At 39.2% G+C, this 13,603-nt stretch overlaps 1 protein-coding gene across 2 annotated transcripts in view; it reads left to right on the forward strand.

The window, feature by feature from the left end:
• The first annotated feature begins 417 nt into the window (after positions 1 to 417).
• The window catches only part of AGGF1 (angiogenic factor with G-patch and FHA domains 1), a 47,500-nt gene continuing 34,314 nt past the window's right edge, over positions 418 to 13,603 (forward strand). Inside the window, exons 1-5 of one of the 2 annotated variants that reach the window (XM_070796634.1) lie at positions 418 to 996; positions 5,027 to 5,129; positions 6,403 to 6,599; positions 7,419 to 7,583; positions 9,867 to 10,055. In XM_070796634.1, coding sequence (XP_070652735.1) covers positions 787 to 996; positions 5,027 to 5,129; positions 6,403 to 6,599; positions 7,419 to 7,583; positions 9,867 to 10,055 — 864 coding nt within the window. In that variant the 5' untranslated portion in view covers positions 418 to 786. The remainder of the gene's footprint in view (positions 997 to 5,026; positions 5,130 to 6,402; positions 6,600 to 7,418; positions 7,584 to 9,866; positions 10,056 to 13,603) is intronic. The other variant, XM_019968075.2, reaches the window with a different exon arrangement.

Raw genomic sequence — 13,603 nt, forward strand, 5'->3', positions numbered from 1 at the left:
TTCCAGGCAAGAATCCCGGAGTGGGTTGGCCTTTCCTTTTCCAGGGGGTCTTCCTGACCCAGGGAACCCGCGTCTCTTGTGTCTCCTGCATTGCAGGCAGATTCTTTACCGCTTGAGCCATTAATTCTTGGCAAATAATTTCTTGGAGATTCGCTATTATCTGTAAAATAAGCAGCTAGGAAGTGAACTCTGCAAAAAGTTTGAAAACGTTTTGAAAGCTTACGATGGTAAAAGCCCGCAAGAATGCTCGACCTAGTTCCTCTCTCCTGGGCTACAGTCTGTAGCAGCTTTTGCATTGGCTTTCCACGCCCTCGGTACCGCCCCGCCCCCGCCCCGCCCACCCGGTAGCCCGCGCTTGTGCGCCGTAAGGCCTTTCTCGGTTCCCGTCGCTTCCTTTTCCGTCTGGCCCACCGCCAACACCATCGTTTCCGGTTCCGCCGAGAAACGGCCGGATCGCTTCGGTCCCTTCTCTATCCCGCCCATTTGTCTAACGTTTCTGCGGCTTACGGGATCGGTTGGACGGGAAGTTACCAATAAAGTTTTACTGTTTGAAAGCCGGCCTGGCTGGGCCGTGCCCATTATCTGTTCCTTGTTTGTTTGTCCGCAGTCCCTCTCGGCTACAGGGAACAAGCTTCAGGGCGTCATGGCCAGGGGCCGCCGCGGCCGGGCGGAGCTGAGGCCGCCCTTCGCTGCCCGCGCGCTCCCTTGGCTCCCGGGTCTGCCGGCGTCCACCTCGGTCTGAGCGCAGCCCCCTCCGCGCCCACGGGCCGCCTCGCGCCGGACCCCATGGCCTCCGAGGCGCCGCCGCCTTCGTTGTCTCCGTCGCCGCCACCCTCCCCCGAGCCTGAGCTGGCCCAGCTGAGGCGCAAGGTGGAGACGTTGGAACGCGAGCTGCGGAGCTGCAAGCGACAAGTGCGGGAGATCGAGAAGCTGTTGCATCACACGGAGCGGCTGTACCAGAGCGCCGAGAGCAACAACCAGGAGCTCCGCACCCAGGTGCGCCTTCCGGTTCCAGCCCCACGCCCCACCCAGCCCGCTGCGAGGCCTTCGAGGGCTGGGATCGCCTCGGGAGGGCTCCCTGGCAGGGCCCTGGACTGCTTTAGAGAGTACCTGGGAGAGTTAAAAGTTGTGCTATTTTAATTACAAGAACCTTTGGAACAAACCTAAGAGTTGGGGTACTCGGTTTAGATGAAATGCGTGAGCTGCAGTTGCGGCCGGGCGTGAAGTGAACTTAAGGACCTTGAGTTTTCATTCTCACTTGTAAAATCCCCTTGGCAGTAGGCACATTTATAATATTCCATATCACTTTTTGAGTTTGTAAAGCACCAATTGCAATCAGAGCCCCATTTATCATTGTCTAGAAGGGTGAACTGAAATTGAGCTTTCCAGTTCCAGTTCAGTCGCTCAGTCGTGTCCGACTCGTTGCGACCTTGGTTGAGCCTTGAATTGAGCCTTGGTTGCCCATAAAATGAGAATGATGGCACCAACTGATGAAGGTTAAGTCACATTAAGCGTCCATAAGCTATTTCACCGTTTTGATCGCTATGGATATGTAAGGGGGCTTCCCTGGTGGCTCAGTGGTAAAAGAATCCACCTGCCAATTCAGGAGACGTGAGTAGGGGGGTTCGGAAAATCGTGTGGAGCAGGTAATGGCAATCCCCTTCGGTATTCTTGCCTGGGAAATCCCATGGACAGAGGAGACTAATGGGCTACAGTCCATAGGGTCGTGAAGTGTCAGACACGACTGAGCGACTAAACAACAAGAAGGTATTAATGTGAGGTTTTTCTGGGCATTTATCTTGAGTTGTCTGGTGGAAGTCGGGAAGATAGAACTCTGCTTGTTAAAGACACTAAACAGCTAACTCTTTGCCATAAAATACAGTAAGGGCAAATATTTAAACTAACAGACATCTGCTACTACCACTGAAGCTGGAACTAGAGTGACGCCAACAAGGCACCTAAGGCACAAAATTTAAGGAGGAACTCACACTTAGGCTCATGGAAGTTTAGGATAGTACCTGAGAATCAGTACCCCCTTGAATTTTTAAGCAGCATAATTTTCCAGCTTGATTTTTTGGGGCTATTGCATTCTTTCCCAACAAGTTATATTTACATGTAATTATTAATTTCAGTTAAACTGTTGTCCTTTGACATATATTGGTACATTTCCTAAAACCACATATGTAGGGTGAAAATTACAATATCAGACTTTGTTATGCTTTGTCAAATAAGCTATGCAAATAAGTGCTGAGTTGCAGTGACTTTCTGTGACCATTGTATGGAGTTGTTAATATTATGATATAGAAAATTTGTGTTTGGTTACTCAACAGCTATTTCTTGGACACCTACAGGAGACTACTAATACGGTTAAAATATTGTGGGGAAAGGGGAGCAAAATTTGATAGCCTTAAAAAAAATGCTTTTATAATTCTAAATTGTGAAAGTTCTGCTTGCTACAGAGATTCTAAAAATGTTTCTGCTAGTCTTTGAAGAGCCAGCATTTTGGTTATTAGTGTTAACTTGATGGTTGTCTAATATGAAAAATTGAAATGCACAGAAAGCTGTAACTTTCCTAATGATAGTACTGACTCTTTACTATCTTTCTAGTCAGCCTCCCCGGGTGTTGGGTGGAGTTTGTTAACTGTCATTGCTAAGTACTAGATAGTGGTTTATCTGGAGCAGTAAAAAATTGGCTTGAGAACTGAAGTTCAACTAGCAGGAAAATACATAAATGTACAGGCTTTGAAGTCAAAGAAACTTTGTGCAAATTACTTTATCTCTTTAAATTTCTCATGTTTAAAATGGGGATTAAGACAGCCAGTTTGTAAGGTGGTTGTAAGAATGAATGAGATGTCATCCAGAGTACCAAGTGCAGTGCCTAGAATGTGGCACGTGCTAAATAAATTATCTTGTTCACAGTAATAGTAGTAGTAGCCAGAACCAGGATTAGGGCAAGGCAATCAGTAGCCTAAGGCGAAAAATTCAAGGGGGTACTGATTGTCAGGTACTATCTTAAACTTTGATGAGCCTAAGTGTGAGTGCCTCCTTAAATTTTGTGCCTTTGGTGCCTTGCTTGCTTCACTCTAGTTCCAGCTTTGGTGGTAGCAGCAGATCTGATCATTTATGAAATGCATAGATAATCAGTATATAATCAGTCTTACCACCTTTCTCTTTTTAACCTCTGTGTAACATGAAAAAAAATATGTGGAAGCTTGTATTTTAGTTTCATGCTTATAAGGAACATAATCTCACATTGCATCATTGAAAAAGCAAGAGAATTCCAGAAAAAACATCTATTTCTGCTTTATTGACTATGCCAAAGCCTTTGACTGTGTGGATCACAATATATTGTGGAAAATTCTGAAAGAGATGGGAATACCTGACCACCTGACCTGCCTCTTGAGAAATCTGTATGCAAATCAGGAAGCAACAGTTAGAAGTGGACATGGAACAGCAGACTTTTCCAGATCAGGAAAGGAGTACGTCAAGGGTGTATATTGTCACCCTGCTTATTTAACTTCTATGCAGAGTACATCATGAGAAACTCTGGGCTGGATGAAGCAGAAGCTGGAATCAGGATTGCCGGGAGAAATATCAGTAACCTCAGATATGCAGATGACACCACCCTAATGGCAGAAAGTGAAGAAGAACTAAAGAGCCTCTTGATGAAAGTGAAAGAGGAGAGTGAAAAAGTTGGCTTAAAGCTAGGCAGTCAGAAAACTAAGATCATGGCATCTGGTCCCATCACTTCATGGCAAATAGATGGGAAACAATGGAAACAGTGACAGACTTTATTTTCTTCGGCCCCAAAATCACTGCAGATGGTGACTGCAGCCATGAAATTAAAAGATGCTTGCTCCTTGGAAGAAAAGCTATGACCAACCTAGATAGCATATTAAAAAGCAGAGACATTACTTTGCCAACAAAGGTCTGTCTAGTCAAGGCTGTGGTTTTTCCAGTGATCACATGGATGTGAGAGTTGGGCTATAAAGAAAGCTGAGCGCCGAAGAATTGATGCTTTTGAACTGTGGTGTTGGAGAAGACTCTTGAGAGTCCCTTGGACTGCAAGGAGATCCAACCAGTCCATCCTAAACGAAATCAGTCCTGGGTGTTCATTGGAAGGACTGATACTGAAGCTGAAACTCCAATACTTTGGCCACCTCATGTGAAGAGGTGACTCATTTGAAAAGACCCTGATGGCTGGGAAAGATTGAAGGCAGGAAGAGAAGGGGACGACAGAGGATGAAATGGCTGGATGGCATCACCGAATTGATGCATATGAGTTTGGGTGAACTCCGGCAGTTGGTGACAGACAGAGAGGCCTGGCGTGCTGCGGTTCACGGGGTCGCAAAGAGTTGGACACAACTGAGTAACTGGACTGAACTAAGTTGAACTGAGTCTTGCATTGAGACCCTGTCTGACTGAGGTTGCTAATAAGGATGCTCTTGTCTGTCGATGGGTGTTCTTCACACTCTGGCGCTCTGGCCTTGACCTTCAGTGAGGCACAGGGAGCCCAGATGCCCCTCTGAGGCAGTCATCTCTGTTTCCTTCTGCTCCATTTATTTAGGTATAAGATTACTATTTCAAGAAAAAAGTGTGTTAATGTATATGAGTGACATTATTTAAGTGAGTAGTTAATTCCAGGTAGAGAACACTGAATGGTACTAGGTAATTTAATTCTCCTCAGGGAGAGCTGCTGACCAGTTAAAATGTTAGTATAAAGGCATTCTTATTTTGTTAGAAATAAATTGTTCACAGGGTCTTACTAATGTAGTCAGTCTGATTTTTGGAAGGAATAGTCTGAGGTTTTGCAGGAGAGTATAGGAATAAAAACATCTCCCTTTGCAGATGTAAAAGGTGAAAGCCAATTATAGTATTTTCAGTTTTTCTGAAAGGAAACTAGCCCATACTGGTACTTCTCCAAACTTTTACCAGGAAAAATAATTACTGTAATATTAGGAGAATAATGTACATATTAGTAGATTGCTGTATGGTTTATTTTTCCTAAAGCCTTTTTTTCTTTCAGGTAGAAGAGCTCAGTAAAATACTCCATTGTGGGAGAAACGAAGATAATAAAAAGTCTGATGTAGAAGTGCAAACAGAGAACCACCCTCCTTGGTCAATCTCAGGTATTCACCTTATAGTGAAGCTATCCGAATACTTTTACCTTCAAATCATGCTAATGTGACGTTTTCTTTAAACTTAAAATATATATATATATATATACACACCTCTAGATAAATAGAGCTGTTACAAAGTTGCCTTTTCTCTATATGACTTGGTATTTTCAGATAATCTATTTGCTCTTGTGATGGGAAAGTAGAACTTACTGTTACTCTTATAAATACATAGTATTGCTGGTGTTTTCAGTGGCAGGTTCACTGAGTAGTTTTTGCTGTGCTGTAAACCGTCTCCTCTCATCTGGCCTTACTTGTGGCCAGGGGATGTGTTTTCTTGTTGATGTATTCCACTTAGTTTCAGTTCAGTGTCAGTCTCTTAGGTCCTTCTGGGAGGAGAGTGGGCCTACAATCTTGGCCTCATCAATGGCATGATGTTGAGAGGCAAAATAACTGAGCTGCTGCTGCTGCTAAGTCGCTTCAGTCGTTTCCGACTCTATGCGACCCCATAGACAGCAGCCCACCAGGCTCCCTTGTCCCTGGGATTCTCCAGGCAAGAACACTGGAGTAGGTTGACATTGCCTTCTCCAATGCATGAAAGTGAAAAGTGAAAGTGAAGTCACTCAGCTGTGTCTGACTCTTAGCGACCCCATGGACTGCAGCCCACCAGGCTCCTCTGTCCATGGGATTTTCCAGGCAAGAGTACTGGAGTGGGGTGCCATTGCCTTCTCCGAAATAACTGAGCACCTGGGTTTTAAGAAATAGAAATCACAAGAAATGGTCTTTCCCAATCAATTTTGCCTTGTTTATTCTGTGCACAACTTAGCTAAATTATGATATTATGTTTTTTTAAAAAGTCAGCATCATGACTGAAATTTGATGGAAAATTGAGCCCTTGACATGTTGTCTTTATTCCATTGTCATTTGATATTCAACGATACTAAGGTATGTGGTTAGATATTTTTAAGAGTTGCTAATTTTTTTTTGACAGAACACAACCTATCTACCTGTTTTCTCTTTTTCCTCTTGCTATGGAAAATCCAAATCTGCTTACCTTTTTTTCTTTTTAGCTTGACAGCTCAGGTTACTGAAGGTGACATAAGAATCAAAGATACATACTTCTGCAGATTTACTTGCACTATTCATTTTAATCTGTTAAAATGTGTATAATTGTAAAATTACAAGTTGCGTGCAATGTGTGCTCTTTTGTGTTTGCTGGCAATGTTTTGGAATTCTTTTTATATACACTATTGTAATATGATATCACTTTTTGTTTTTGCAATAGATTATTACTATCAGACATACTATAATGAAGTTAATCTTCCAAATAAAGCATCTGAACTCTCAGTTCAGGAAGATAAGGATATCGAAGCTTCTACTTTTAGTTCTAAAGACCAGTCACGCATAGAAAATGATACTTATGCTGGTACTGATATAACAGAAAATCTTGGACAAGAGGACCATTTTGCCTCGAATTCACAGGTAATAGAGTGCTTTACTTGGAACTGTTATCACAGTAACTTGTTCTTTGTTGTTGTTATGGAGAAAAATAGAGTTCCTTCTTTTATCACAGCATATGCAAGGGTTGTAAACATCCTGTAATTATGTAGTAAATTATACACTTTTTGAGAAACAAAAATTAAAACCTATTCATATGTGTAATTGTTTTCCTACTCTATTGTGTTCCAAAAAAAAGTATGGTACACATAAACTAAAGCAAAATTTGTCAGTATGTTTTGACTCAATCAAACAATCTTGAACAACCACAATACCATGCTCACACCAGCTTCTTTCAACGCTCCCTGTATGTCTAACATCATGCCATTGTCAAATTTCCCAGAATGCTTTATAAATTAGTTTCTACAGTTTGGTTGAATCAGGATCCCGTAAGGTTTCTACAGGGCAACTGCTTAATGTGTTATATAGAATTCATAGCTTTCCTCACCCATCTATTTTCTAAAATTATTTCCCTTTGAGCCTGTAACTATTGAAGAATCCTGATCATTTGTCGTAAAGAATAATTCAGTCTGTATTTTGTGGATCGCTTCCCTATGGTATTAGATATTTATTTTTGAATAATGGTCACTCACTCACTCATGTCTTCAAAACTGGGTCAGATTTGAATTAATTGACATATTTTTTAAAGGCAATCAAATTGTAATTGATAGCCATCCCTTTCCATTGCAGAAACTGAGGTCTTATATTCCAAATAGTTTATAGGTCTATTTATTGTTTTAAATTGTGCTACTTTTTTATTTAAGGATGATTTTGTCCTGTTTGACATGATTGTACCATATCTAGGAGCCAGCGTCTGCGTTAGCAACAGAGAATGCATCCTTAGAAGGTTCGTCACTGGCTGAGAGTTTGAGAGCTGCAGCAGAAGCTGCTGTGTCGCAGACTGGCTTCAGTTACGATGAGAACACTGGGTTGTATTTTGATCACAGTACTGGATTCTATTATGATTCCGTAAGTGTCTCAGACCTTTTCATACTGGATGGTTGTGTTCTTTGCTGCTTGAATGCTTAATATTAAACCTTAGGTTGAATTAAGAAAAGCAGGGAGCTGCATGTAAAAATTGTTTGATTCAGAGCTACTTGATAAGAATAAAGATTTATAAAATAGCTTATGATACTATACTTTTATGTTTATTTAATTAGATGAGTCAGTTGTGTTATTATAGATGACTATTTTAGAGAGATCTAATAACCTTTACGTGTAAAGTAACATACAAAAATGTTAGCATATTTATTAATAAAAAGAGGTGAAAACTGCATTTTGTAAAATGTTTAAGAGCTTAACATTTTTTCATAGAATTTATACACAAGTAACATTGTTAGTTCTAGGCTTGGGGGTGAGAATTTTTTTTTTTTAATTGTTTCAAATACCTGTATCTTTGTGAATTCATTTTAGTCCACAAAGGAGTCTTTTTTTAAAAGTTCTTTATGGCATGTGTTATAGTTAGTGTTTTCTTTCCTGTGTCTTTTAAGCATTCTACTTTAAAAAAAATCAATCTGTTAACAGTGAGAACTAGGGAATTAGTGTGGAATCAGAAATACAGTGAACCACTAACTAGGGCAAAACCAGAAAATAAAATTCTTTATTTATAATGCAGTGTTTTGACTGTTGAAGATCTAGTACTTAGTTGGATTTTTTCAAGTTTTGATGACAGTAATGATGGAACTCAGTATACCCACATTCTTCAACCTCTGTGGTCTACAAATATGATCTGGTTCAGGAATTACAGAATGTAGTGAGTGCCACAAAGGGGAGCAGATATTCACAATTGCAGTTACAGGAACTGCTATTAACTAACCTAGGGAACATAATGATAAGAGTACATATTTTAGTTAGATAATTGATTTCATTAGCTTGTCATTTGCACTTGGTACAGTACTTTGTACATACTTTGTAAAGAGAGGGTTTTCTTTCATAGGAGTATGCCAATTGAAAATGTTAATTAATACCCAGAAAATAAATGTTTAAACTCTTATTACCAAAGAAAATAATAATGAGTTAGTTGGTTTCTAGGAAAATACGCAATTTCTAAGTACATGACATTAGTCTTTGTCATTCTTCTGCCTTCCTTTCTGTAACTTTCCTCCTGACATCTCCTCCGTAAATGCTTAATTACATTCTGCAGGTTGTGTGTGTGTCTTTGGAGTAGGGGCGTCATTGTTTTGCTATTTTTATTTTGCTAGTTTTAATTTTATTTTAATTAAATAAAAATTTTCTTACATATTTGAAATGTCTGTATTTCGGGCTGAAAGGTAGCAGATTAAAAAGATTTCAGTTGTAGAAGTTCTGTTATTGCTGGAAATAAAGATTTAAAGCTTCCATTCAGTTTTTTAGCTAAAAGAAGGATAGTGAGAATTATAAATATTTTTTGTAAGAGATTTACAAAATGAATTAGTAAATTGCAATAATATCAACACTTAGAAAAATAATTCTTTTTCAGGAAGCTTTAGTTGCTTAATCTCAGTGTATTGCCAGATGTTTCCAGGTCTGATCTGCATGGATTTATGATGTAAATAAGATATAGACTATTCAATTAAATCTTGGCCAGTATCTAATAAATGCAGATGATTCTATAATTTTATCTTTCTAGTTTTTATCTATAATTGACCAAAATTCTATATTGTATGGCTGCTTTACATACAGTAAGTCTTATGTAGTTGCTTAGTGTAGAATTGATTAGTGAAGACAATTGTTTGATTTCTTTGTATAGAATGTTATGTTATAGTATTCATGAGCTTAATTTTATTTTCAAATTTTCTCCAGAGTTTTGAATCGTGAACAGTAAGAGGCACATCTTTGTTTTATGACATTGAGAGGAGGGTTTAGGGGTTTATACTACCAAGTCATTACCATGTAATTATATAGATAATGAGTCTGAAATTGCTTTTATGTGGTCACCTTTTTCTGATGCATACCTTAGTTTTCATGACTTCTAAAGGTTTCTTGTCGAACCATCTGAAGTTGCTATTTCTGTAAGCATAAACATGGTCAAATGTTGGCAATTATATGAGATTTAATTTAATATATAAATGTATTTATTTTCCACACTTGGAAAACTAGAGGAATATTGAATGGTAAAGTATTTTGGAAAATTACAAGCATTTTTATTATGTTATCTTTATTTTTTTTTCCAGAAAAGACTGTAATTCTTTAAAGAAACACATTTACTAGGAAGTTTAGTTTTCTATTTTATTTCATCATGAATAGAACTTACTGTTCCCTTCACTTTGAAAGGAAAACCAGCTGTATTATGATCCCTCCACTGGAATTTATTACTACTGTGATGTGGAAAGTGGTCGATACCAGTTTCATTCTCGAGTGGATTTGCAGCCTTATCAGACTTCTGGCACAAAACAAAGTAAAGATAAAAAACTGAAGAAGAAGAGAAAGGATCCAGCTTCTTCTACAACAAATGAAGAAAAGGTAATGTCATCATAATTTTTAAAACTTATACAGTGGTGGCATAGGTAAGCCAAAATATTTTTTTACATTCTGCTTTATTTATTTGGCTGCTCTGGGTCTTTTGTGGCGTGCAGGCTCTTTATTGCGGTGTGTGGGCTTCTCTGATTGTAGTGCCTAGGCTCAGCTGGCCGGCAGCATATGGGATCTTAGTTCCTCCAACAGGGATAGAAGTGTCCCTGCTTTGGAAGCTGAATTCCTAACCACTAGACCACCAGGGAAATCCCAAAACCAAAATTTTTGATGAAACTGAAAATCATTTAGTAACTCTGCTTTTTTTAAAAAATTTTAATTAGAGTATATTTGCCTTATAGTGTTGTGTTAGTTTCTGCTCTGCAGCAGAGTCATTCAGCCACAAATGTGTATGTCTCCTCTTCCCTGGGTTTCCTTCCCATTTAGATCACTACAGAGCACTGAGTGGAGTTCCCTGTGCTGTACAGTTGGTTCTCGTTAGTTATCTATTTTATACATAGCAGTGTATATATGACTTCCTGGTGGTGCTACGGGAAGGAATCTGCCTGCCAATGCTGGAGACACAGGAGACTCAAATTCAGTCCCTGGTTCAAGAAGACCTCCCTTGGCGTAGGAAGCGGCAACCCACTCCAGTAACTAGCCTGGAGAATCCCATGGACAGAGAAGCCTGGTGGGCTGCAGTCCACGGGGCCACAAAGTCAGACACGACTGAGCAACTGAGCACACACGTACAGTGTATATATGCCAGTCCCAGTCTCCCTATCCACCCTACCCAGTAAGTCTGTATTTTAAATATAGCATTTAATTAGAATATTATATCATTATAATATTATTATAATAATAAGATACCAGAATCAATCAAGAAACTTTTACATGGGGAAAACATGGACTTTTTACAAATTCTCAGTTACTAGAAGTAGAAAATTTTTTTTTCTTTTTTTCAGCCTGAAATTGACCACTGAAAAAATTTGAAAAAATTTTTTAAAGTTTGAAGCAGGTAGATATAGGGCAGGTAAAGTACTCTTGTGTTGTGTAATTTGGAAGAAGACCATTCAGAGCATCTGTGGATAAGCTGATGGCAGTGCACAACTCACAAAAGGAGAAAAACAGTTTATAAGCATCTGTGGGTAAAAGTTCCACATTCTTAGTTATGTTGAGCTGTTACTTATGTTAGGAAACGTAAGAAGAAAATCCACTGCCAGCAAATATAGGATCTGTGTATATTTATTAGTGTGAATTGGTATCTTTTGGGAAAATAGGTTGCTTGCTTGCATGTGTGCTCGTGTCTGACTCGTTGTGACCCCATGTCTGTTTCTGTTTTGTGAGTGAGTTTGTGTCATGTTTGAGATTCCATGTATAAGTGATTTATATAATACTTGTCTTTTTCTGGTCTACTTCATTTAGGATGATACTTTCTGGTTGTGTCCACGTTGCTACAAATGGCGTGATCCTTTTTATGGCTGAGTAGAGTCCGTTGTGTATATATACCACCTCCTTACCAGTTGATCTGTCTGTGAACTTTCAGATTGCTTCTGTGTCTTGGCTGTTATAAACAGTGCTGCTGTGAATATTGGTGTGCATGTGTCTTTTTGAATTAGTTTTCTCTGGATATCTGCCCAGGAGTAGGATTGATGGACCTTAGTGTAACTCTCTGTGTGCATGCTCAGTCTTGTGTGCAGGCTCAGTCGTATCCCACTCTGTGCGACCCCTGTAGCCCACCAGGCTCCTCTGTCCATGGGATTTCCCAGGCAGGAATACTGGAGTGGGTTGCCTTTTCCTTCTCCAGGGGATCTTCCCAACCCAGGGATCGAACCCATGTCTCCTGCATTAGCAAGTGGATTCTTGACCACTGAGCCGCCTTGGAAGCCCAGTGTAACTCTATTTTTAGCATTTTAAGGAACTTCCATACTATTTTCCATAGTGGCCGCACAACTTATATTCCCATCAACAGTATAGGAGGGTTCTCTTTTCTCCACACCATCTCCAGCATTTATTATTTGTAGACTTCTTAATCATGGCCATTCTGAACAGTGTGGGATGTTACTTCATTATAGTTTTGACTTGCATTTCTCTAATAATTAGCAAAGAAGCATCTTTTCATGGGCCTTTTGGCTATCTGTATGTTTTCTTTGGAGAAATGTCTGTTTAGGTCTTCTGCCCAATTTTTTGATTGTGTTATTTGTTTTTCTTTTCTTACTGAGTTGTATGAGCTGTTTATGTACTTTGGAAATCGTCATTAGTCACATCATTTGTGAAGATTTTCTCCCAGTCTGTAGGTTGTCTTTTTGTTCATTTATAGTCTAGTTTGCTGTGCAAAAGCATGTAAATTTGATTAGATCCCGTTTGTTTGTATTTCTGTAGCTTTGAAACACTGACATATGAAAACATTGCTACTCTTTGTCAAAGAATATTTTACCCATGTTCTCTTCTAAGAGTTTTATGGCATCATATCTTAATATTTAAGTCTTTAAGGCCATTTTGAGTTTATTTTTGGGTAGGCTATGAGGGAATATTCTAACTTTACTGCTTTTTATATGTGGCTGTCAGCTTTCCCAACATCACTTGCTGAAGAGACTGTCTTTTCTCCATTGTATATTCTTTCCTCCTTTGTGACATTTAAGTCTTTAATCTATTCTGAATTTATTTTTGTGTATGGTGTGAGAAAATGGTCCAGTTTCACTTTTTTGCTTTTAGCTGTTTAGTTTCCCCAACGCCATTTACTAAAGAGGCAGTCTTTTCCCATTGTGTATTCTTGCCTCCCTTGTCATAGATTAGTTGCCCATAAAAATGGCAGTTTATTTCTGGGTTCTATGCTATTACATTGATCTGTGTGTCTTTTGTGCTGGTACCATACTGCTGGTTACTGTAGCTTTGTAGTGTATTTTTACATTGGAGTGCATGGTACCTCCAGCTTTGTTCTTCTTTCTGAAGATTGTTTTGGCTATTTGGGTTCCTTTTTTGTTTCCCTACAAATTACAGAATTTTTTCTAGTTCTATGAAAAACACTATTAGAATTTGATAGGCACTGCATTAAGTATATAGATTGCTTTGGATATAGTATAGCCATTTTAACAGTATTAATTCCCCTAATCCATGAGCACAGTATATCTTTCCCTTTCTTTCATCAGTATCCTAGAGTTTTCAGAGTATGAGTCTCTTACCTCTTTGGTTTGATTTATTCCTAGATATTTTACTCTTTTTGATGCAGTTATAAATGTGATTGTTTTCTTAATTTCTCTTGTAGTTTTTTGTTAAGTATATAAAAATGCAGCAGGTTTCTGTATTTTGTATATTTGTATTCTGAAGCTTTACTGAATTCATATTGGTTCTCATAGTTTTTCGTAATGTCTTTAGGATTTTCTATCTATTGTATCACGTCACCTGCTGCTGCTGCTGCTGCTGCTGCTAAGTCGCTTCAGTCGTGTCCGACTCTGTGCGACCCCATAGACGGCAGCCCACCAGGCTCCCCCGTCCCTGGGATTCTCCAGGCAAGAACACTGGAGTGGGTTGCCATTTCCTTCTGCAATGCATGAAAGTGA

Source organism: Bos indicus, chromosome 10, assembly GCF_029378745.1.
Source record: "Bos indicus isolate NIAB-ARS_2022 breed Sahiwal x Tharparkar chromosome 10, NIAB-ARS_B.indTharparkar_mat_pri_1.0, whole genome shotgun sequence".
Classification (NCBI taxonomy): Eukaryota; Metazoa; Chordata; class Mammalia; order Artiodactyla; family Bovidae; genus Bos; species Bos indicus.